Below are 26,630 nucleotides of genomic sequence, written 5' to 3' on the forward strand. Positions count from 1 at the left end.
TCAAAAATTATCTACACTGTTCCCTTGTGCACCCTTTGATTTACTTTATTTTACTTGATGCTCCCATGTATTACAGTTATTAACATGCAGTGAATATGTCGATAAACTACATTTCCCATGACTTTTCTGCCTGCTCTCACTTTCTGTATCCCTTTCTTCCCCACTGCAATAAAATCACAGGTAATCACTTCCCCCCTTAAGGCTAAAGCCCCACGTTGCGGAAATGCAGCTTTTTTTGTGTGGTTTTTTTTAAGCCAAAGCTAGGAGTGGATTGAGCAGAAGTTAAAAGTATAAGAACTTACTATATATTTCCCATTCCTTTTGCAGTCATTCTTGGCTTTGGCTTAAAAAAACAGAGCAAAATCTACAACTAAAAAAGCTGTGTTTCTGCAACGTGGGGCCTTAGCCTAAAAGGGCTTTTCTTGTTTTTTCTGTCTTGGAGGCTGAGGCTCCATGTTGTAGAAATGCAGCTTTTTTGGCTGCAGATTATGCAAGTCATCAAATGGGGGGCCTTGTGCTAGGCCCCTGCCATTCAGTTGATTAGCAAATGTGATTGGTATTTATGTAAATGGAACTGAGTTGCAATCAGGCCATGTGACATGGCCTGAGAAGCAGCACTCCATGAATACCACTGCCACTTCAACCAGAAGATCCACAGGGGGCCCAGATGCTCACAGATCTTCAATTGACGACCTAACCAAGAGAAGTAATCAATTTAAAAGTCACAGAAAACCTCCCTAAGGCCAGGTCCCCAAGTGGCGTAAAAGCCACAGGAAAAATTGTGGCATTTTACAGTCAGGACATAGCGGATGGGATTCTAGCGAATGCCATGCCCACTTTGCAGTAGAAATCAGGATTTACAAAACCGTGATTTTGGAAATCGCAGCATGTCAATTGTACCTACGGAAACGCTGGTGGTTTCCCCATAGGTAGAATTGAAACAAAGTACAAAGAGGAAACCTATGTCTAAAACGCTGCAGGAAGAAGAACAATGCATTACTACCGTGGTTTTACCCGCAGTGCTTTTTAGCTGCGGGATACCATGTGGGGCCTTAGCCTATAGCCTGAAGTAGCGAGCCGCAGCAAAAAGCGATCCAGTAAAAACTGTGGCAAAAACATTGTGGACTTTCTATGAAAAGTGCAGTGGGAAAAACCCTCAGAGTTTTCCACTGTGGACTTTCTGCTTCAATTATACCTATATGGAAAACACCAGTGTATAATGGATGTCCTGCGACAGTTTTTGAAATTGCAGTAGGATTAGTCAGAATCCTATTCACTTTGCGGGGACTGTAAAATGCTGCGGTTTATGCTATGTGAAGACCTGGCCTTAAAGGGAACCAGTCACATGGAAAAAAAACTGCTCAATCACACAGACATCATTGTTTTAGACTAAAGAAGCGGATATATAATTTTGCGGGAAAAGATTTGGAAGGGGGGGGGGGGGGGGAGAACCACATCCTTTACCCTTCCCATGTAGACTTGAATTTCCAAGTGTACTTTTAACACTTAATGGAGTGTCCTGCAAATAAATTGTTCGTATACTGAAAAGTTAGACAATTTTCATATAGACTTTCTGCATCAAATCTTTGTGGATTTCCGAATCTCTACTTGCCGTCATCTATTGTTTACTTTCAGTGGATAAAACTCAGTCTATGTAATGACATACAAGTGCACAGTTCATTACAAGCCATACCTTTGATCACTGTACTGTGATGAGCCTGTGTCACCATTTTTTTTTTTTGCTGAACAACCCCTTTAGATGGAAACTGTTTACAGTACATTTAGTAGCTTGTCACAGAAAATACATCACTATGACAATTTCTTTATTTAAAAACAGTAGTTTCATCAACATGCTGACAGTGATGGGGTGCCACTCGACTCCACATTTACTGCTGAATCTACTTATTATAGACAAAATTTAGAAAAGGAAATAAACAGTGAAGCTGTGCTCCTGAAAGTACCTTTATATCACACCTAAGCAATGCAAACAAAGATATACATGGACTGCCAGGACCTTTACTGCCAGTGTCATACAATCACAGTCAGGACACAGCATCACAGGTTATTGTATTTTCCAAATCTTTTTTAAGTGACCAAACCCCTTTTTTGTTAAGCTAAAACAATTACTTACATCCTTTTCGTTTTCAGCTGTCAATTCCTTCATGTCTGATGACACTGGTATAGCACAAACACATTTGTTTTTTCTCCTATTTTTCTTCTTCTGGCGTTTCTTCTCCTGCTTGAGCTCTTGTACTCTTTCCTCTTCCAAAAACTCTTCACAAAGCTGTTCTAGGCGGCTAATTCCCTGAACTTTCTCCACAGTCATCTTCAAAAACAGAAAGTTACAATGTCAGTGAATTAAAAAATAAATGGTACAATTTAGCATTCTATGAACCTTTTTGTTCAAGAAAACGCAACCTTATAACTATATAAACCCTTTAGGACCCAAAAGTACCTTAAGAACCAGGCTTCTTTTTTCAAAATCGACATGTTACATTATATGGCAATAACTTTGAGATGCTATAACTTACACAAGGGATTTTGAGATTGTTAATTTCATGACATGCTAATGGTAAACAATGAACAATATTTTTGTATTCATTTATAAAAAGAAGAAAAAAAAAATTCAAAGTGTGAAATTCTGTTTTTCAGACAGTCATACCACCCAAATACATTAATAAATATTATCTACCGTACTTCTGTTTTATACTGGCATCTTTTAATCGTCCTTTAATTTATTTTGGATCTTAAAAGGCTTAAAAGTGTAACTGTGATTTTCCAAATTCACAAGAAAATCATCGCAAACTAATATTTTTAGGGACCACTTTTGTTCTGAAAGGGAATATAAAGGCCTAAACTTGAAACCCCCATAAATTACCCCATTATCAAAATTGCACCCCTCAAATAATTTAAAATAGTCTTTGGGAAGCTTGTTAACTAAGCATTTGCAGGAAGTAAAGTATTATGGAGGTGAATTTAGACATTTAATTTTATAATTCATAATATATTCATTTAGATCTAAAATTAACATTCAAAAAGGGTTAAAAAGAAGAACATGCATCTCACAGATTGTTATGCTATTTCTCACGAGCACAGACATACCCCAAGTGTATGTAAACTGAAGTTTGGGTGTGAGGAAGGGAAAGATAGTTCGAAGTGGACGTGTTCAAGCAGTTTTGAGGTCCTCAGGGCTGAAACAGCACTGGGGGCACCCCCAATGCTGCAAGGGAACTCTCCAGTGCCACCTCTATCTTCTTCAGGAACAGCCTCTTCATATGTCTTCTTCCGGCGTAAGCAGTCATTTTCTTGTGACCTGTGGGCATGGGCAGTCGGCTCTGCCCGAGGCCTAGAAGTTTCACTCCCAGCGCCGGAAGAAGACACGTGAAGAGGTCGTTCCTAAAGAAGATGGAGGTAGCGTTTGCAGATTTCTCTCGCAGCTTTGGGGACGCTCCTAATGCTGTTTGAGCGCTGGGGACTGCCCCCAGTGCCGAGAGAGAACTTATTTGCATACCGACGAAAACCGGGATTTCTACCGAACGGCGGCGCAGAGAAGAAAGAAGCTAAAGACGTAGCCTTAAGAATAGCCTTTCCTAAGGCTACTTCTACGTGTGAATTTTTCAGCACAGTTTTTGTGCTGAAAAAGCCCCCCCTCAGCTTATACTCAAGTCAGCAAAATTTATTTATTTGTTAGAAGGGTGGGGGGTATATGACCAGCCGCAATATCAATGTATAGAATCTCCCATAAAGTAGTGGGGAAAAAAAAAAAGAAGCTTTAAAAAAAAAATAAAGAAATAAAAGTTCTAAATCCCTCCTTTCCCTAGAATACATATAAAAGTAAATTACTGTGAAACACATACACATTAGGTATCCCTGTGTCTGAAAGTGACCGGTCTACTGAATATAGGGTATCTGCAGTGCTCCTGTTCTGTGGGGAAGAGGTTAATAGGAGCTCCGCAGATACCCTATATACAGCCAGGCTGAATTCCAAGTGGGGGAAAAAAATCCCAGTCCTCAAGCTCAGTGAAGGGGCAAACAGACAACCAAAACACCCCCTCCCCTTCCTCAGCACCCAGCAACTACTACACCCAAAAACTCTGACCATTTTAATTTTTGAAATTTTCCAGTAGCTGCTACATTTCCTCCCCCCGGGTTATACTCAAGTCATTAAGTTTTCCCAGTTTTTTTGTGGTAAAATTAGGGGACTCTGCTTATATTCGGGTCGGCTTATACTCGAGTATATACGGTGTTACATTCAGATGAATCCTTGTTACTGTGTTTTACTCAGTAAACCTTTAATCTCAACCATAGTGGATCTTTTGTTATTTGACATTGAATGGGTGAAAATGTTATCTAACTGACGCTGGCACCTGATCTACGTTTTCAGGTTTCTGTCTTCTGCCGACAGAAGACAAACCTAGCAGACAGTGGATTTTTTTTGGTTTTTTTTTTTTTTGGGGGGGGGGGGTTTAAATCGGACACAAAGTCCTGCACATCTGACTTTGAGTCCAGTTAAAAAAAAAAAAACAGTTTCGCCGCGGAGAGCACAAAATGCTCACCAGCGCTCACAGCCGGACACTTTTTAATCCCATTCAAATGAATGGGTTTGAAAAATAACTGCAGGTTTCCGTCTCCTGTCCAGTTTCGCGCAGGGAACCGAAAACCTGCATAACGGAGACCGGGGCGCAGATGTGAGCCCTAATGGAACTTTTCCACCTGTCAGAAGTGTTATATACATTCATTCATTTCGTGGGGTTCTGCATGCTATTGCTTTTGGATTGTTTATTGGCCACACTTCTGATCCTGCTGCCATCTGCCCGTGTATGACCTCTGCATGTCCTGGACTCAGCCTGAGTTGTCTGCCCTGAACAATTAGGTTATATTCAACCTTGTTTATCTGCCACTGATCTCTGGCTTGTTCCGGACTATTCCTCTGCCTGTACCCTCCAGTGCCTCATATCAGAGTCCGTCTGGTCCCTGGTCAGCAGTCCCCTTCTGGGTGTTGTTGCAAAGAAAATGAGCCTAAACTATGGGGAATCCTAGAAAGCCGCATGCAGATCTGATGAAGAGGTGAAGCCATTTGTATGACTTCAACACCCCGAAATGTGTCATCATATTCCGAATAAAGTGTTTACTGTCAACATATTCTTTCTACTAATTTTTTCCCGAGTGAGCATGTAGCTTATCAGTTGTTTGGATACAATCCATAATTCAGTTTAATCAACCTGGAGCCGCATATTGGATACACTGCCACACATTACTCGGTTATTCACAAGCACAATTGTGCATACGTGCCGTGAACCCGTTGGTTACCTACATCTATATCCTAGAGAAGCGCGGTTACCCTTGAAAATATTTTTTTCCCCCCATTTTTTAGAAACTTTTCAAACAGGGAGCCAGTTCACTGTCCCTCAAACCAGTAATATAGTTTCAAAAAAATTTAAGATTATGTACTCCACAGTAGCACCCCCCCCACACACACACAGTATTATATGCTCTGCAGTATGTCCCCACCCCACTGTATTATATGCTCCTCAGTATTCCCCCACCGTATTATATGCTCCTCAGTACGCCCCTCCACTGTATTATATGCTCCTCATTACACCTCCCACCCCACTGTATTATATTCCCTTAGTACACCCCCCCCCACACTGTATTATATGCTCATTATGCCCCCCACTGTATTCTATGCTCCTCAGTACAACACACACAAACACATACAATCACTCACACACTCTATTATAATTACCCATGAAGAGCGTCCTTCTCTTTCAGACTGCAAGCGCGATGAAGTAATCGCCATTGCGTCAGGGCAGAGGTGACTCTCTGCAGTCAGTGTAGGCCACGCAACTGCGGCCTACACTGACAGTTTTCAATTGTATGTGCAGCGATCCGCTCACTATCAGGGAATTGGATTCCCCGTTAGTGAGCGATCCAGGTGTTTGAGCATGGGCCACATGCGGCGGGCTGGTTAAATGTCCTCGGCGGACCACATGTGGCCCTCGGGCTGAAGTTTGAGGGCCTGGGTTAAGAGAACTGCAAAATTGTTCACTTATCCCCTCCCCAACGCAATAGGAAAAATAAATAAAAATTAAATGGGAGTTACACCATAAATACACATTCCAGTATAAGGTATATAAGGAAGCATGAACATGCTTATGAATATTACCCCTCTTTTGCAAATATAATTATTACCTCAAAGCTTTTGCGCAATGCATCAACTCCAAGGTAGAAAAGCATCTGCCATGTTTGCTCTTCAGCTCGTAGTTTTTGCCAGATTCTGTGAAGTCTCTCATAGAGATGGATTCCAAGACACGTCAAAACTTCTTCCTGGGCTATATCAATCGTCTTTGCGTGTCTTTCCCTACGTCTTCAAAGACAGGAAAGGTTAGATGTAAGCGTTAAAAATAATTCACTAACACATACTTAAAACAAACTTAACTAGAATACATGAATTTTACAGTGTATAGAGAAAGAAATGATGCTAATATTTATATCTATAACCATATACGTATGAATAGAAATGGGTGAACCAAATTTATCATGAACCAGGTTTAACACAAATATTCCAAATTATTCCGTTTTTAACAAAACAGAATAAATGCAAATTTGACTTGGATAAACTAAAATGGCTGATGCCACACGTACTGCACAGTAAAGATACATTAGAGATGTGTCTTGTGAGACACTGTGCAGTTCTAGCGTCACCTGAAAGCCTCTCAGTCAATTGTCAGAGGTAGGTGGACACTTTATAGTGCAGATGTCACGTACAAAATATCAAGGTTGTGTGTTCTAGAACATGAGGCATATATATCAGGGATAGCGATGGACATGTTATTCATCACTGCATGGTACAGAGCACTGAGTGCTACAAAGCTTGCAATAAAGCTAGGAGTAGAAGAATTAAAACGCATGCCCAGAAGTTTGAAGCCAGTGCCAGAAGATGAAACAGGGAGAGGCTGTTCCAGGCGAAGATGGAGGCGGCGCTGGAGAATTCTCTCGCAGCATTGGGGAAGCCTCCAGTGCTGCAAGAGAACTCATTTGCATACAGAAGAAAACCGGGATTTCTACCGAATGGCTTTGCGGTGAAGACATCTAAAGGTAGGAGAAGAATAGCTTTTCTTAAAGCTATTCCTACGTGTTAGGGAGCCTTCACACGGAGTTTATGCTCCGCTCATTCTGAACGTAAACTCGTTCAGAGTGAGTGGCGTTAAAAAACAGATCCCATTGACTTCAATGGGTGCCAGCATACGTGCTCTACCCATTGAAATCAGTGGGAGGCTTTTTTAGCTATTGCTTTTAATGTAATACGCTCGTATCACATTGAAAGCAATAGGTAAAAAAGCATCCCATTGATTTCAATGGGTAGCGCGCATATGCCGGCACCCCTAGACGTCAATGGGATCTGGTTTACGCCGCTCACTCTGAACGAGTTTACGTTCAGAATGAGCAGAGCGTAAACTCCGTGTGAAGGCTCCCTTAGGGAGAAAAAAAATGTCATTTTAATGATTGAATCCCTTTAACTTAGGTGGAGCCGAACACCATGACAGGCCGGACATACTCTGTGACACATTGCTAGTAAGCGCATATGGAGAAGATTACATTTCACTCACTAGAAGGGACAAATTGATGATAAAAGGCCAGTAGTTTAAATACGTCCTTTTGTTTGATTAGTTCATAGACTGAGTATTTTAATACTGTACTATTCTTAATAAATTACATGTTTAGTGATAAAATAAAAAAAATAAAAAAATGTTACATATAGAAATAGGTGTTAAAAATATTTGTTCTTTTAATCTTGCTAACATATAATTAGGATGCAACTGTATTTAGATAATCCCACTTGAGGATATGATCAGCTTTTTTCTTTCGGTTTGTTCAACGCATTCAGGTTGAAAATGCTTAACAAGTTGTGTTCTGATGACAAGATGTATTTATTCTGACACTGAAGGGATTTGTTTTTTATGTTTCTTTATTGTTGCATATAAATGTTAAATACAGCAAGTTGTAATTTGAAAAGAAAAAAAAGGAAGAAGCCACACAAGCATAAAATCAAATCATTCAAGGATTTAAAAAAAAAAAAAAAAGAAGAAATTCCCAATTTTGTCCCAAGTTGAAACCTTGTACAAATATAAAGAAGAGCACAAGTAACATGCATTTTTTCACAATTTTAAAACATACGGTTTTTTTTCACAGTTGTGCTCCGAAATTTTGAATTTGATTTCTCCAAAATATAAAGAAACATTGTCTTGTGACATATCAAATGAAAGCCGGTACCGTTCTGAGAAAAATGATACCTCTCCAACCTCTTTATCTTAATTCTAGCCCGAGATATGATAAAAAATGTAAAGCCATACCAAACCAAAATTTGCGCTTTTTTGAAACTTTAGAAGTTTGTAAAAAAAAATTAGCAGATGAAGAAAAAAAATTCAAAACTTTTAATTTGTAATTAACTTAAGTTGTAAGTCATAAAAATAAAAATCTAAAAGACGTCAGGTAAAAAAAAAATATTCATTTTTGGTTCACTTGATATGGAATGACCCTAAAATCACCCAAATCCAAAGCCCATCTCTAGGATTAAATTTTAAAAATGTATCTCCAGATAATGATCTTTAAGGTTTTTGGTTTTTTTTTCTCTCTCAATATAAAATACTGTGTGTGGCTGGATGAGATGTCACACACTGAATTTGAGCTGTGGGCATGAAGCTCATCAGTTTTTGGGTATTGAAATAGGCAGAAAAAGCGGAATAGCGGCATCGCTCCTGCCGCTGCTGGCTTCCTGCAGGGCAGGAGCGTAGCAATGGCGCAGGCCCCGACACCTGTTCCGGCGTCTAACCCTCCCCGGCATCCGCCTCTCTATTACAGCGGATGCCGGGTCTGTATTGGCGGTGGCGGACACATTCAGACTATGAGACGCACTCTTCATTTCACCCCAAATTTTGGGGGGAAAAAGTGCGTCTTATAGTCCGAAAAATACGGTATGCAGAATTCAACACTCTTCCCCATTGCTATAGGGGTTGAATGGTGATGACAAATTGTGTGTTCATTGCGAACTTTGACCACATGGCACAATGGCTGAAACCAGTACAGCAATCAAAACTCTCTCATAAAACCTGAAACCCAAATTCCACGCATGGAGGTGACTCACTCAGTAAGCGCCACACTTCACACACAAAATGGATGACATGGTGTTAAACTCAAAAGGGAATAATGTTAAATTCTGTTTCTGCACAGTCACAATCTCTGCGATTCTAGGTAAGCCGCTTTCAAATTGTCTCAGGTAAAAGGGAATCTGTCAGTTGAAAAATTGGGACTCAAATAAACAAAATGTCAAGGTACAGTCATTAGATACCATAGATGCCTTTCTTCTTCTGCAATGCAGCTTTATTTTCATTAAAACCTACATTTTGCTCTTCTGCAAATTAACTGAAAAGGGATTTAGGGGAATTTCTTTTCCTGCAAGGGCATCCCTCTGTTCTGGATAACTAACCCTAACTGCAGATAAAATGTAGCAAAGTGGTAGACATCACTTAAGCAAAGGGGGGCAGAGCTGGAAGGCAGTTAGGGGCAGTTCAAGAGCATTGAATGAACCCCAGCAAGAGATGTAATGCCCCTAAGGGCTCGTTCACATCTGCGCCCGGTTTCCGTTCTGCAGGTTTCCGTTTCCTGCACAAAACAGAGGCAGGAGACGGAAACCTGCAGGACTCTTTCAAACCCATTCATTTGAATGGGTTTGAAAAGATGTCCGGCCGTGAGCGGCGGTAGCATTTTATGCTCTCCGCTGTGAACTGTTTTTTTTTTTTTTTTTAAAGAGGACCTTTCACCACTCCAAGCCTGTGCAGCTTCCTGCACCATGTTATAGGCGCTGCTGCACAGACTCTGGTGCACTTTGAATTATCTCCCTAGCCCCTCTCGTTTTGGAGCTCTGAGCCCCGATAATTCTGGCGCGCCGTATGTTAATTAAGCCTTTACAGTCAGAAGGGCGTTTCTGACTATAAAGGCAAGAGCTACGTCAGTCTAACACTGTCCAATTAGCAGTGGACAGTGTCGGAGCTGCTTCTGCTGCGTGCTCTCGTGAGTTCTCATGAGATCAGGCAGTCCTCTCTTCACAGGGCTGCACAGAAGACCCGGAGAAGCGATCCAGGCTGTGTATTGAAGTGGATGAAAGAGAATTTCACTGATATTGCTACAGGTAAGTATAGAAACCCCTAAGCAATGAACATAAGAGCCCAGTACACCCTGTGGACCTGGGTCTAGCCCCTAGGCAATGAGCATTAACCCCTATAGCCCCTAGGCAATGAGCCGACCACAGGACAGGAGAGAACTCCTCAGCGTACAATGCATTATCCCTGATGGCGATGAGGAATTCTCGCATCACACACAGGAGCGGGATTGTTACACTCACAAGTGCGTCGTCACAGTTAACCCTCTTGGTGGACTCCTCAAAGACACGCAAGATCGCGCATAAGTCTGCCACTCATGGTGCAGAAACTGTGGGAGCTGACACTGAGGAACCCTTGGGTTTTGGAGATGGTACTCCATCAAGGGTCTCTGCTGCTCACACACTCTGCTCAACATGTGGTATGTCGAGTTCCAGCGTGTGGGGACGTTGCACAACAGCCGGTGTTCTGGCAGATGGAGGCGTTGCTGGAGTGTTTTGAGGCTAGTAGCAGCTACTGCAGACTTGCAAAAGTGGGCGCAAAAGCGCTGCACTTTCACCAGTAGCTTGGCTAAATTGGGGTAAGTTTTTAAAAACCGTTGCACAACTAAATTGAAAACGTGAGCCAGGCATGGAACGTGTTGAAGGTTGGCAAGCCACTACCAGGTTCCGGCCGTTATCACACACAACCATGCCTGAGCCCAGGTGCAGCAGCGAAAACCATGTTGACGTCTCATCGAGGAGGGCTTCCCTCACCTCGGAGGCAGTGTGCTGTCTGTCCCCCAAGCTGATAAGCTTCAGCACGGCCTGCTGACGTCTCCCCATGCCAGTGCTGCAGAATTTCCAGCAGGTAGCTGGGATCGATGTGATGGTGGAGGAGGGTGATGGTTCAGAGCCCCTGCCAGGAATGTTGGGCAGGGAAATGAGGTAGACCACCCCAGTTTGTGACCCGATCCCAGCCTCAACTACATTCACCCAGTGCGCCGTCAGTGAAATGTAGCGTCCCTGTCTGCATGCACTTGTCCACGCGTTGGTGGTCAAGTGGACCTTTGTGCAAAGCGCGGAACTTAGGGCCCGTATGATGTTGCATGATACGTGCTGGTGCAAGGCGGGCACGGCACAGCGGGAGAAGTAGTGACGGCTAGGGATGGCCTACGCTCAAACGTCTGGAAGATGGTGGGTTGCTGGGAAGATGTGCATGATGGTGCAAGAGAAGGAGCAGAGGCAGTAAAAGGAGAAGATGAGGGAGAAGTCTCCAAAGTGGCAGAGGGAGATGTGAAGGTGTCCTGGCTGCTGGTCTGGAATGCAGCGCCAGCACTGGCAACAGTGGGAGAGGCAGTGGCGGCAACGTCAGATGATGATCGTCCTGCGTTTGCTCTCTACCACTGAGCCCAGTGCTTGCATTCCAAATGACAGCGCATGGCAGTGGTCATAAGGTTGCTCTTTTCAGAGCCCCTACTCAGTTTCGAGTTGCAAAGTGTGCAAACCGCACTATATTTGTCCTCCGCACATACATTAAAAAAAATCTCCACCCCATGGAAGACCGTGGCCTCGATGTGGTATTTGTTCTAGGCTGGCTAGAATAGGGAGCATTTTGGGCCTTGCTGGCTGTGGCCTGGGTTCAGTGAAGCAGCTGTCCTTTGCCTCTGGACATGCCTCTGCCTCTAGCCACCCTCTTTAGTGCTGCACTTCCCTCCACATCTAAACTGCTTTCCCCGCTTGACATCCCCCCCTGTCCAGGTCGGATCAGTGTCCTCATCGTCCACCACCTCCTCTTCCAATTCCTCTTTCGGCTCCTCCTCCTCCTGCACACCAAAGATGGCAACTGGCTGCCCTGATGGCAACTGTGTCTCGTCATCGTTGTCACTGAGGGCGGATTGCTGGTCAACAACAACAGGAGATGGCGGATGCTCCAGTGTTTGGGCATCAGGACACAGAAACTCATCTGGTACCTCCTGTGATTCGGGACGTGGTGGGACAGAGAGAGGGACAGTGAATGGACCCGAAAACAGCTCCTGGAAGGTGGGAAAGGTGGGATTACTTTGCTGGGAAGATTGGGCAGGAGGAGTTGAGGTAGAGGCTGACTGGCTGGTGGAGAATGTGCTGGAAGCATTATCCGCCAGCCATTGTAACACCTGTTCCTGGTGCTTGGGCTTAGTTAGGTTTGTGCCCTGCACCCTACTTAATGTGGCCATCAAGCCGGGGACTGTGGGGAAGCGCAATGCTTGCTGCCGCAGAGCGCTAGGCACGGGAGACGCTGTTGGTTGACCGCAACCTTTCTCCGCATCTGCATTTCCATGCCCCCCCGTCCCTCTGCGCTAGCCTTACACATTTTTAGATGTATAGTAATGCGATTTTTATGGTCTATACACGAATGAAAGCTGGGTTGAGCGTATATAGCCGGACTGAATTGCTCTGTATCCCTGTTAGTTTTTTGTGGGGACACACAGTGGAAAGCTGGGTTGAGCGTATATAGCTGGACCTAATTACTCTGTATCCCTGTTAGTTTTCGGGGGACACCCCGTGGAAAGCTCGACTCCTCTCCCTGCACTATAGCTCTGAAAAGAATTGTTTTTCTTCAGTTTTTCCTTGCCTACTAGCTCTCAGCAGCTCTCTCTCTCTCCCTATCTCTGACTGCAAATGTGACGAAGATGGCAGCCGCTATTCTTATAAATCCGAGGTCACATGTTTTCGGCAGCCAATGGGTTTTTTCAATGCCTACGTTGTCGTAGTTCCTGTCCCACCTCCCCTGCACAGTTATTGATGAAAAAAAAAAAAAAACACGCCAGGGAAGGTGGGAGGGGGGGTGGGTACGAATTTTTACTGCATTTGCCGCGTGGTATTTGATTGGAATCTAATACCTCAAACGGCCTGATGTTCGATCGAATACCTATTCGATCAAACAGTGTTCGCTCATCTCTACAGAACAATTTAGGCTTAGATTGGTATAAAAAAAAGTTTATTGGATCTTTATGTTGGGTTCAAGGCAGACAAATGGACTCAATGAACAATGTAATTTTAATGTGCTTTTACAAATCTTTACTTGTTATTTGAAACAAAGACCTGAATAACTCAATGTTGGTAGTTAGTGATCCTTGTATTTCATATTCTTTTGGTGAGAGGGCATGTTATGTAAAATGTAATTGAAATGAAGTTGGGATTTAATTTACTGACAGTAGTCAAAGTGTGCTGTAAATGCTTCTGCTACAGTTATTCAGCAATATACAAATCAATTTGACTGAACTTTTTTTCCATCAGTTCTAACTGCCTTTGCAGCAAATTCCCACAGTGCAGAGTTATCAGATTCAAATTGAAGGTGACTGCATATATGTGTATAAAGCTATACATATACTACACTATATGGAGAAAAGGTATTGAAACATACTTCAATCACTGAATTTAGGAGTTTCATTCAGTTCTATTGCCACAGGTATATAAAAATCAAGCAGTCAAGTTGTATATATAAACAGCTGGATATACAAACATTAGAAAACGAATGAGTTGCTCTAAAGACCACAGTGAATTAGAGAGTGTGTGAACTCTAATAGGATGATGCCATTGCAATAAGTCAGATTATTCTGTACTGTGTGTGTAGTATATAGAAGACCTCAGAAACTAGTTTCCTCCCACCAGCTCTTAGAAAATCGAAAATTAAATCAATGAAGTCTTCATAGTGGCATAGGTTAAAAAATGTAGAACATGTAAAAATTGCCAGACATAGCATTATTCCTTATGTACAAATACTGTACTATTGATTTATGTAAAGGTTTAGGTGCATTTTAAGTTGAGCATTTCTAATTACTACATTTGTACAACTTACAAATATTAAATATAAAAGTAGGAAAACGCTAGAAAGCCAACTCTAGCAAGTTACATACTCATACCCTCCGGCGAACTCTGGCTCTGCTCTACCCAGAAGATGAGCAATGAAATCTGTCTCACAGCAAACATGAATGTGTCGCTCATGTGGACAACAGCGAAGTCCTTCATAAAGCGCTGCACAGTAGCCCTTTTCTTTACTGCAGTCAAGATCACCAATTAGAATGTTGTATGCTCTAAGTACTTTGTTCTTGCAGTCTGTACAAAACCTGTTAATGGAAAAGAAATTGTGATCATGACCAAAATACAATTTATACATTGAAAAAAAAAAAAAAGTAATATCAAAAGCAATCTTCTATCTATCGTCAATTTCTAAAATTTTACTCAAATCTACTCAACCATTTAAGACAATTCTTTTGGGCCTTAGGAATGCAGTGATTATTTTAGTTTATTACTGTCAGTTTGTTGGGTTTTTGACTGTACATAAGAATCACATAGTCCTGATATGCAAATTAGAACAATGTGGTTTGGGGGCGTGGCAGGCATTAGATTGATTTTGTTTTCAGCACTGCCTGTCAACAGTAAAACCCCACCCAGCTTCCCCCAAACCTTTAGCCACCAATAAAATGAATGGCCACCGGCACCTTTTATACACTATTACAGCCAAATTGGTAGCTAGTTCCAGAGACAGCCATAGGAAAAGAAACAATGTATACAAAGATTGATAAATGCATAAACAGGTAGGAAGATAACGGTATGGACAGACATATCATATCACTGACAGATGCATATCATATACCATATATACTTTAGTATAAGCCGACATTTTCAGCAGTTTTTATGCAGAAAAAGCCCCCCTCAGCTTATACTCGAGTCAAGGTCCACAGAGCACAGAAACTTGAAGGACCTGCATAAAATTAAACGAAGGGGGAGGTCCTTTAGTGCTACTGCTCTGTGATTGGCCTGTCATGAGGTTACGTGATTAATGTCATCAAAGGTCCTGTAGCCACTAGAATGTAACATCTTCAGATAAGTCAGTGGCCAGGATTCATTGAGTCTTATAGAAGATGTCTATTATATGGAGGAGAGGAAGCTACAGTAACGTGACACACACAGGGACCTTCCTTTAGTTACTCTGCCTACTAATGTCAGGCATTTGGAGTTATTAATTTAGTTTCAGTAACTCCATGTGCCTCACATTAATAGCAGTTAACCCCATCATGGCCCTCATATTAACACCTGTGTGCCCCATATAATGGTTACTAATATGTGAGACATGGGGGTACTAATAGAGGATCTTAATTATGAAGATACCTAATTATTACCTCCATATGTCCCACATATCAGTAACTTATGTGAAGCACACAGGGGTTAATGTGAGGGACATGATGGGGTTAACTGCTATTACTATGAGGCACATGGAGTTACTAAGATGTAATGCACATGACCAGACTTTATCTGCAATTCATGACGCCACAAAGCAAAAGTGATAAGCATGTATTTCAGTGACCAATAACTAAAAATTTTTGGGTCCCTGACCAGAAAACTCCCCAGATCTCAATCCCAATGTTGACCCATGGTCATTCCTCAAAAATAAGGGTTAATGTTTGCAGGACAAATTGTTCTTCATAATGGTACCATTTAATATTCTGTACAATATACTGGGGGGGGGATTGAATAGGATGGAATTGGAGAAAAAGTGCATTTGTACAACTTCCTTACGGGCTTCGTTTTTAACGGCATTCACTCTGCAGACAAAATGACAGGTATCTGTATTCTATGGGTCAGTACGATTCCAAGGATGACAAACTTTTAAAGTTTTAGTTACATTTTAACCCCTTAACAAAAATTTGCAAAAAAAAAAAAAAAATTAACAATTTTTCTTAAAATCACCATATTCTGACACCTGTAACCTTTTTATATTTCCATGTATAGGAATGCATAGGGAATCTTTTTTTTTGAAGGCCAGGTGTACTTTTTAGTTATACCCTTTTTGGGAATGTCTAGCTCTTTGATAATTTTTTATTCAAATTTTTAAATCTGGGGTGAAACAGCAGTTTGACACGATTTTTCTTCTTGCAGCTACAGCATTCAATGTAGAATATTTTTATAGATTTGTAGACTAGGCGTTTTTGGACACAGGGGTACCTAAAGTGTATGCGTTTCACAGTGTTTAAGTACTTTTATATGTGTTCTAGGAAAGGGGGTGCAGGTGATTTGGATTTTTTTCTTATACTTATTTACTAGACCCCCCTTAGGGGGTCTGATCACTAATGCAATGCATTGCAATGCTAATGAATTGCAAAATACTGTCATATAAATGAATGCTAGAGAAGACTGGGAGCCTTCAATAGGCTACTGGCTATCATGGCAACTGAACGTCAGCCCAGGATCTCATTCTGGGGGCCACCGATCCTGGCCAATATGGCGGCACCATGTATAATACAGCTCCTAAGCAGGGCCGCCATATTTAAGCACTCGACATCCACCGCACTATTACAACGGATGTTGGGAAGAGGTTAAAGACATCTGAAGTTCTTCTAAATGTACTTCAGCATATTATAGAAACATCTGACTAAAACACTAAGAAAAAAAGAAAAAAAAAACAAAAACAAAACACAACAACAACAACAACAACAACAAGCAGAAAATTTTTTGAAATACAAAATTTGTCAGTATCAAAACTTTGGGCCACATCTTTAGAGGGAGTGATGTATAGATTCATAGTTAGACAGATGCACAGGTAGGTGGATGCATACATATAGTTTATATATGCATCTGTCCATTTACCTATTAATACATCAATTTGTCTTCCTATTTGCATCGATCTAAGCAGCTAGTTAACCATTTACATATAAAACGGTGCTGATGGCCATGCATCTGATTGGTGGCCAGAGTGTCAACCGACTGTTTCCGGTACAATATCCAGTACAATATTTCGTTTGGGAGGATTTTTGCTACTTCTATTTTCCTGGTTCTTGTCAAATCTTTTGAAGTCTGTCAACTGTAGGATGAGGAACTAGGTGGGGTTATGCTGCAGTGCAGCAATGCTGATAACAGAGCCCATCTAGGTTCTTCCATGCCCCCTAGAGCACTTTATGTTTAACTTTTTTGTGCGAATAAAAACGTACCTGTGCTTACGAAGGTAATTTTCCAAAGTTTCCAACAGACAATTAGAATCAATTAAAACCACTTCATCACGGCATTCCTGGGACATTACTTCCCAAATATCCATCCAGTTTCCCCTGCAAAAGAAGTTTGGGTTGTGGGAGGAAGATAAAATATACATTTTATTGTCTAACAAGTCTCATAATATAAGCTGATATTTTCGCATAACTCACACTCATATGCTGTAATTTACGCAACCTCTTTTAAATAACCTATGTAGTCAGCCACTATATATTCCTCACCATTTTGAAAATCTCAGAAAAGAGAGGACACATTCACCATTTACATTACAAGGTTCAAGGGCTATTTTCACAGCATGAATCTTATTTAAAGGGGCTCTATCATTGGGAAAAGTCATTATTAGCTAAGCACATACTTGCATAGCCTTTAGAAAGACTATTCCACACATTTTTTATTATATTCCACACCTTTTATATGTAAATTGACTCAGTAGTTTTTGAATAAGTCTGTTTTCTATTCATATGCTAATTTGCCTTCTCCGTGCATTGGAAGTCTCACCGTGCACTCCTCTCTGCTATTCTCTATGTGTATGTACAGCAGAAGCGGCTTTGCTGATGACTCATGCTCTCTGCTCTCATACATATAGAGAAGACTGTGATCAGACACTTTAGGGGTGCACGAAGAAGGCTAATTAGCATATGAATAAAACGGACTTATTCAAAGACTACTGAGGCAATTTACATACAAAAGGCTATGCAAGTATGTGCTTGGCTAAAAATGACTTTTCCCAATGAAAGAGCCCCTTTAATATAAAATTACTTTTCAAAATGTCATGGTCACCCACTAAAAGTACTTCGACACTGAGAACACTACATATGCAGCAGAAGTCTATTTGAAAAGTTTGAAACCACATTAGCTGAAGTACAAAGGATGGAGCACATGAAAATTTGGTATCTAGAAATTTTCATTTGAGTTGATTTACCCTATTAGTCGACACAAAGGCCAGTGGCACTTGAGCAGTGTGAAACATAAGTATGTGCTTTTTTTCCCTTATGTTATTGAACATGGCATAAGTGTGAGACTGCAAACTAAAATTGTCAGGAATTATTATGTGATCAAACTTCAACATTAAATCATTAAAATAAACAATACGTTAACTAAAAATGTGTTATTATGGATAGGTAAGAAAAAATTAAATTCCCATACATGCTCGCACATCTATAACGATTATCCCACACACTGAACACAAATAAAAGTAAAAATAAATAAATGAATGAATGAATTTAAAAAAAAAAAAAGCTAGTTTTATAGTAAAAGGTTGCGGGTTTATGAAGGCATAACTAATGTCTCCTAGGCATAAAAAGAAAATTAAAAGTGGTTGTGAAGATCATTGTATATTTTATTTAATTTTTACAACCTCTGGATAGGTCCTCAAAAAAAGATGAGGGGGGGGGGGTCCAATACCATGACTTCAGTTGATCAGCTCTGTAAAGGGGACACAGCATTCATGCAAGCACTGTGACCTCTTCACAGTTTATAACGCATGTAGTCTGTCTGATGTAGACATTCAATATAATAGCAACCTCATTCCGTTTATTTTATTAAACAAGTCCATTACATGGCATGGCTGCAATTAATCCGATGGAATGTAATGTAAACTATGAAGAAGTCAGCTTGAACAAGCACTGAGGTCACTTTAAACAACTGGTCAGCAGGGTACCCCAACAGCTATGTGTCTGCTCAGCTCCAGACTGGGTGCCATGTTTTTTTTTTTAAACTCGCTTTATTCAAGAAGGTATAACAAGTGAAAGAATACAAATCAGGAGAATACATATACAGAGCAAAAATAAGTAAACAAGAAAAAGGTATCAAACAAAAACAGAGATCCGCCACAGCTCCATCCCAACCCATGCCCGACCATATCGCACAACAGAAGCAAGATAGGAGCAAAGACACCTTGGCGTCAGTGTTCATACAGGGACCCACCACAAGGGAAGTACAGCATCACTCAGCAAGTCCCCCACTCAGGACTCAAAGGCACTGGGTGCCATGTTTACATGTATAGCAGATGTTAGCAAATGTCATGTGTAGTAATAAGCAGGAGACTTTTTCCAATGCATAAAATTGCTTTTACAGGTGCCTGTGGTTCTCTCCATTGCAACATGATAAGAATGTAATTTTATAATGTGATTAATATCAAGATTCAAAAACTTACCCCAAAGGTTTTGGTTTGTGAGTGTCTAAAGAGTGTAGCTGACATCTTTTATTCTTCTTGCTTTTTGGAATCGCTTCAATCATACTGCTGAGTTTAGTTCTACAAAAGTAAAATTCAAGTACATTTACACTTCAGAAATATTGCAGATATTAAGCAGGTCTTGTGTATACATAACTCAGCCCTCAGAGACCTCAGTGTGAATACATAATACTTCAGTAAGTCTAAACGGTGTACCCTTGGGATGATATTATGAAACTTACAACCACATTAGTAAGCCTGCATTTATGTGCTGATAAGTAAATGGTTGTCCAGAACAAGAATAACATGGATGCTTTACTTCCAGAAAGAACATCAAACCTGTGCTTGGGCAATGTTTTAGGAGGAAAGCAGCTATGTTTTTCTAATTCAGGAGAATCTCTTTATGCAAAAGAGCTCTTGTGTTTTAGTATCAATTTAACTTCCCACTGCAGTCATTTATCGAGTTTCGTCAGGGCTTAATTTTTGCTGGACAAATTGTAGGTCGCAATATTCCTTATGATGCACTGGGAAGCACTGAAAAAATTCAGACTAGCAAATTAGAGAAAAACTGCATTTGCAACACTATGGGTTTTATTTTTACTGCATCCACTGTGGAGTCAAAATGACATTACCTGTATTATGTAGATCATTAGGATTAAAGTGATTGTCCGGGATAAAATGAATTTTCTATGCTAATCTAAACACCCCCCTTGTCTACTTTCTAAAGTAGAAAAAATGTATATTTACCCATATCCCTGGGGCAGCCATTTGACCACCCCAACCACATTTTCTGATTATTCAGTGATGTTCCGTTTCCCAGTTTCTGAAAAGTCACCAATACTTTCCCCCCTCTCCACCCCATCATACTTACTGGTCTTCCAGGCTTCCTTCTGCGGGGATGACTCCTCCTCCTCTTCGACTCTGCCAGAGTGTGCACAGGCTGTAGGTACATCCAACGCCTGCGCAGTAGGCCTCAGGAAGAGGACCCATGATGTCACAGGTAATGACATTGCAGGCCCTTTGCTGATTGGCCTCAGTCATCATGTGACCACTGAGGACAATCAGCAGCTTCAGCAGAATTCTCGAAGAGACCCAGGAGAAGCCGCCAGAGCAGAAGAACCAGGAGCGTGAGAGGACACCAGAGCATTGGGGACAGGCAAGTGTGGCGTATATCTCCCTCCCCCCCCAACCACACATGCCCCGAGCTGATTTAAAAGTTAAAAGGGTTGTTCATTTTCGCCTGGACAACCTCTTTAAAAGAAATCTATTACAATGTTCAACTGTCACCACTGTTTTACGGAGCACATTACAGTGATAACATTGTTAGGTCACTTTTATAGAAAATGTTTTATACAAATGAGGTAGTTGGTGCATTGTGGACAGAACTTCAGCAACATGGAGCACTGTTCTTGCTGCTAAAACCCCTCCTGTACAGTTCACACAATAAGTTGTATGGCTGTATGACACAGTGGAGGAGTTTTACAAGTCATGAAAGGGATTAATTAGTATAGCCAACAAGTACTTAATTATTTTCAGAAGACTGACCACTTCACAAATCTATCAAGTAGCCATGAGCCACAACTGCTAAGGATACAGAATGTGGAAAAATATGACGCACTGATGTTATGTGTCCAGTGTGGAGTTACTGACATAGGACTCCGGATTTGCTTTGCTGCACGGATCTTCACAAGAACCCATGGTTTACTTTCTTTAGCATGCTTCTGGGGTTGGTCACAAGAGAGTAGTCAGCTAGCATGTGTTAATGCCATACTAAAAAGTGGTTTCCCATGTGTAATTTAGTTAAATTATGTATTTTAAGTAACATTGCATTGGTATAAATTTTTGCAATCGCAGCGTGCCTTTTTAAAAATATTTTAGGGGAACATAGTGATTAATATTATTGAAATAACATTGCTTGGAAGTTTAGATGTAATTTGTAATAATGCTGTAGACAATATTTTTGGTTGTAGAAAATAAGAAGTGTGAATCCTTTAATCAAGTTATTTCTGTCTAAAGGGGATAAATTAGGGAACAAAGAAGCTGCCAACACCTATCATCTCTTGCCTTCCTGATCTTCCCACTGCAATGACATCACTCATCTTACTTGAGCAGCAAGAGAAGAGCGGAAGGCCTGTGCCTAGCGCACCAACTACCTAATTTGCATATAACTTCAGTAGTTTAGTTGTTATTCCCGAAATCTATAAAAAGTAACAGACATAAAGGTACTAATATGCTCTGCTGTAATGTGGTACTGTTGAATATCCTTGAGGAGGTGGTAAACTCCCTTTAAAGCACAATTCTACCCTAGTAGGGATTATGAAAATGAATTTCCTACATTACCACTTTAATTAGCCATAAGAAAACCAAAAAAAGCTACTTACCCACAAACATAAAATAAGGTGTATAGTTTTACTGCATCAGTCATACAACTGTGTGACAAAGTGAGAATGCCTTTAGAACCAACTGATAACGGATCCAATGCTGGATTTCCAGAATCAACAAGCTGTGTGAACAGACGCTCCACACTTCGCCGGCAACCAACACATGGAACCAACTGAGAAAGGGTATTGAAAACTTCTCGGGAGGTTACCATCATGGCAATACTCAAATCATGTTCTTTCAGCATGTTGTGCCTCTGAAAAAAATAAATAAAATATAAAAATATAATGAACATGTAAAAAAAGCAATGAATTCCAACTGATCGAGAAGTTGCAGTAAGCCAATACGCAACTGCAGCAGGTAGGAAAGAAAAAAAAAACTACTTAAGGCCGGGGGCCCACAGAACGGAAACATCGCGATTTCCCATGGCAGAAACACTGTGGGAAAAAAAATAAATAAAAAATTGCAGCGTTTTACAGTAGGGGCAAAGTAGATGCCATGGCCACTTCGCAGTAAAAAACGCTGTGGACACACCATGATTTCCTAAACCGTCGCGGTTTTTGAAATTGCAGCATGTCAACTATACCTACGGAAACTCCATAGGTATAATTGTAACAAATCCCGCAGTGGAAAACTCCAGCGAACTTTTTTTTTTTTTTTTTTTTAAATGTAGATTGTGAGCCCCACATAGAGCTCACAATGTACATTTTTTCCCTATCAGTATGTCTTTTTTTGGAATATGGGATGGAAATCCATGCAAACACGGGGAGAACATACAAACTCCTTGCAGATGGTTTTTTGCCCATGGCGGGATTTGAACACCAGGACTCCAGCGCTGCAAGGCTGCAGTGCTAACCACTGAGCCACCGTGTGGCCCCTAACTCCAGCGAACTTTCTGTCTAAAGTGCTGCAGGAATAAGTGCGATGCGCTGCCGTTGCGGTTTTTCCTACAGCACTTTTTGGCTGCAGGACATCCCGTGGGGCCTTAGCCTAAATTAAAGTGGCACATGGGAAAGAATGCACCAAATTTGTATTGCCTAAATTTTTCTACAATATTACACACACAAATACAGATCAATAAATATCAGATTTATTGTATAAGTGAGAAAAGAAGTTAAATTAACTATGATTATTTACACCATTAAGAACATTTCTAGCACACACACAGTACCTGTGTAAATTTTTTAAGTTGTAAGTTGTCTATCTGTTGTTTGTCAAGAGTCAACATGCTGTCAGAAAACTCCATCACCATCTGAAAAAAAAATATATATATAAAAATTAAAATAAATAAATAAATAGGCAACTTTGAATATAGAATAACAAACTGATGTCAAGAGTAAGCAATTAAAGGTTATGAAGCAAGTTGACGTTTTCCCCTATCTGTAGGACAGGGATAACTTCCTAATCAGTGGGGGATCTACCATAAAGTTATCAGCTATCCTATCCATAACAGTGTGGGGCAGCTCCCACACAGATCAGTTCTTCAGGGTCACTTCTGACACCCATGCTAGACATCTGCTTCTGGCTCCGTACACTGTAACTGAAGCTCCGCTCACAGTGCAGGCTCATGAGCACTGTAGAGCAGACTGACCAATCTGCTTGCAATGTATATAATATGGCTGTATGGCTGTCAGAAGAAGTTCCTGAACAGCTGATATGCAGGGGGGCTTGCGGAATTGAGGCACCCTTAACAAAAATTTCTGGACAACCCCTTTAGGGTATGCACACAAGGAGGAAAATGGACAAGATTTTGAGGAGGAATTTGCCTCAAAATCTGCTACAAATCCTGCCTGAAATCATATTCCATTCAGCTGAATGGGAGGTAGACAAATATATTCTGCTAGTTTTTTTTTTCCTCTCCTCCAACTAGCAGAAAAATAAACTTCATTCTTGTTCATCAGACGGACTGAAATCAATGGGAAGCAGAAAAATAATTCCGTGGCTGAAGTATATTGGAAAATTCATAGCCAGATTCCATATCAGATTTGGTAGAAAAATTCTGCAGCAAAATATTTGTTTGGAGTGACTTAATGCATTCCATTCCTATGGAAAGTAGACTTTTTTTTCTTGTTGCTTAAAAGGAGTTATGCAGTTTCTAGATATTGATGGCCTATTGAAGTCTAGGAGACACAACTGCAGTAACTACACTCACTGCTAGTTTGTACAGGTTGTAAACAGCATTGCTCCCAAAAACACCAGGACCCGCATTGTCTCAGTACAAGTGATCTGGGTCTCGTGTGTCGGCTCCACCCCAGACTTAACATTGGCGACCTATCCTAAGGATAGACCGACAATATTATAAACTGGCTAATCCCTTTAGGTTAAGGTCTAATGTTACAGAAGAGTTTTGGTTTTTTGTTGAAGAATTTGCTGAAGATTTTTGAGCCAAAGCCAGAAGAGGACTGAATAGAAGGGAGAAGAATAAATGTTCCCTTTTTTTTCCCATTCCTTTTGTAGCCACTACGAAGTTTGGCTTTTTAAAAAATAAAATAAAAATGAGGTCTTACGGAAAAGGCCATTTGGATACAAAGAATCAATCTCCCACAGTTAACACTGATAAAACGAAGTGGGAATTTCTGATCTGCTTCACTATTTTCAAACAGGAGTGAAAAACACTAGGGCTCATGATGGGAAGGAAGATTGTGGGGAGACATACTTATTGGACCCATGCCAATCAGCAAGTTACTCCCAATGCTTCTGATATGTGTGATTATCTTACCTCTGATGCTGATTCTGAGTAATCCCCTCCCCCCCATATGACTCTGCCATATGTGCTCTTCTTCCTCTCCACACCTGCACCTGATCTCTGCCTGGGGATTCCGTTCCCCATTTCACTTTAAAAATAAGGAGAGAAAAGTCCTGCAAGGAGAGCTTTTTTTCTCCGCTTTTTCTGCCCTTTGCTTAAAAAAACAAAAAAAATCCTGCAGACCTCACAAATTAGGTTTCTGTTTGAGGGGCCTGCAAGCAGAAAGTAACAGAAACCCGAACGCAGGAGTGAACCTAGCGGCAGCCTAACCAACCATGTCTTCAGTGTCCCTAAATAGTAGCGTGGAGCTATAAATTAATTCATTAAATAAAAAAAAAATAAAAAAATAAAAACTAGAAAGCTTCCACCTTGTTTTTAACATTCAAGTCAACGTTGACAGATGCAAACAGAATACGCAGTGTTTGTATTTGTCATTTTATTACCGTTTCAGTCTGTTGCTCTGATCCAATGACAGCCCACAACAGCAGACTAAATAGTGGAAATGTGAACCTAGCCTTACTTACAATTATTTCCTAATGTCATGGTAAAGGGACTCATCTTGTTTTAGGTAACTAGTTTGCCCCGAAAGAGAACTATTCTACTTGTTTGTAAATTGTCTGTTGTCTACAGTTGTTGACTGTATTGGGTAAATGAAGACAAAAATAAAGGCGTATTCTCATCTTGAGCCCACACTTATGTTGAGAACCGAGGTCTGTGTAAACTGCCAAGCATGCTTTCTCAGCTATTTTTGGGACTCCCACAGAAGCAAAATGAGCTGAGTGTGTGAAAATGGCTTTCCAAGGCACCCATATGATGGAGGGTATAGAACCCCCTCCCCCGGTTTCAAGATCGACATGATACTTACATTTATTAAACATTTAAGTCTTATCCTGTGATGAAGAAAAGGCCATCAGGCTAGGTTCATATCAGTGTTTCATTCTCTTTCAATTTTTGAAACAGTCTCAGGGTCCATTCACACAGAGGAAAATGGTGAGGAATTTAGTGTGGAATTTCAGCACTGAAAAAAAAAAGCCTCCCATTGACTTCAGTGGATTCCTTTTTCTGCTAGCAGAAAAAGGAACCCATTGAAGTCAATGGGAGGCTTTTATTCAGCGCTGAAATTCCACACCAAATTTCTCACCATTTTCCTCCATGTGCATGAACCCTCAAAAGTGGATTTTAAACAGCTCATTTTAAAACCTATTGATTTCAATAACTTGTAAAAAAAAAAACATACACAGGTGTGTGTTTGGAGCATTTCTGTTAGGTATCCACTCTTTTGGACAGAGAAAGAAGTCAGACTTAATGGACTTTTACTCCACCAAAAAAATAAGGATACCATATAGACAGCAACCAATCCATTTTAACATTGATGGATATGGAAAGCAGATTAGAAATGGATAGTAATCAGTCTGTGTTGGTTTTGCAATCCATCTTTCCCTCTGCACATGCTCAGGATAAATGGGGAGAAAAAAACAAAACGAAAATACGCATTGGTCAACAGACAAAAGCGGACATTTTTTTTTTTTTTTTTTAAACTGAGGCCAGATTCACATCTGCATTTGGTATTCCGTTTGGGTAGTCCGCTTGGGGACCCCTCCAAACGGATTACCAAACGCATTAGAAAGTGGTGAGCAAAGAGAGCACACAGACCCCATGGACTAAAAAGGGGTCCGTGTGTTCTCCGCGCCGTGTCCGCATGAGTCATGCGGAGACAAAAGTACTTCAAGCACTACGTTTGTCTCTGCATGACTCATGCAGATACCGTGCACAAAACACACAGACCCCATTAAAGTCTATGGGGTCCGTGTGCTTTCACAGCTCACCTTTTTTTAATGAATTCAGTATTCCGGTCGGGGGGGCAAACGCATATGTGAACCAGGCCTGACACCTATTGACAAATCCTCTAAAAAGACGAATTTGGGTATCCGCTGTGTAGCCATCTAGAATCCTTTTGGTATCAAACAGTTTTATTTATTTTTGTCTTAGGGAGCCTTAACACAGTAAACGCACGTGTATTTTTACAAAATACATGTGTAAAAATAAGACTCCCATTGACTTCAATGACATTTTACAGGCGTATTTTTACACGTGTAAAAAATATCATTGAAGTCAATGGGAGTTTGTAGAGTAAAATTACACCTGTAAATTTTGCTATCCCATTGACT

The 26,630-nt window shown here is 40.8% G+C and overlaps 1 protein-coding gene across 2 annotated transcripts in view; it reads right to left on the reverse strand.

Annotated features, from left to right (window-relative positions):
- Positions 1-26,630, reverse strand: part of GGNBP2 (gametogenetin binding protein 2) — a 36,584-nt gene that overhangs the window by 9,032 nt on the left and 922 nt on the right. Inside the window, exons 2-8 of one of the 2 annotated variants that reach the window (XM_075264291.1) lie at positions 22,888-22,968; positions 21,719-21,972; positions 19,320-19,418; positions 17,107-17,220; positions 14,041-14,244; positions 6,193-6,367; positions 2,132-2,326 (exon numbers count right to left, since the gene is read on the reverse strand). In XM_075264291.1, the coding sequence (XP_075120392.1) occupies positions 2,132-2,326; positions 6,193-6,367; positions 14,041-14,244; positions 17,107-17,220; positions 19,320-19,418; positions 21,719-21,972; positions 22,888-22,968 (1,122 nt within the window). Of the gene's footprint in view, positions 1-2,131; positions 2,327-6,192; positions 6,368-14,034; positions 14,245-17,106; positions 17,221-19,319; positions 19,419-21,718; positions 21,973-22,887; positions 22,969-26,630 lie in introns of both variants that reach the window. The other variant, XM_075264290.1, reaches the window with a different exon arrangement.

The sequence above is a fragment of the Leptodactylus fuscus genome, chromosome 2 (genome assembly GCF_031893055.1).
Source record: "Leptodactylus fuscus isolate aLepFus1 chromosome 2, aLepFus1.hap2, whole genome shotgun sequence".
Taxonomy (NCBI): Eukaryota; Metazoa; Chordata; class Amphibia; order Anura; family Leptodactylidae; genus Leptodactylus; species Leptodactylus fuscus.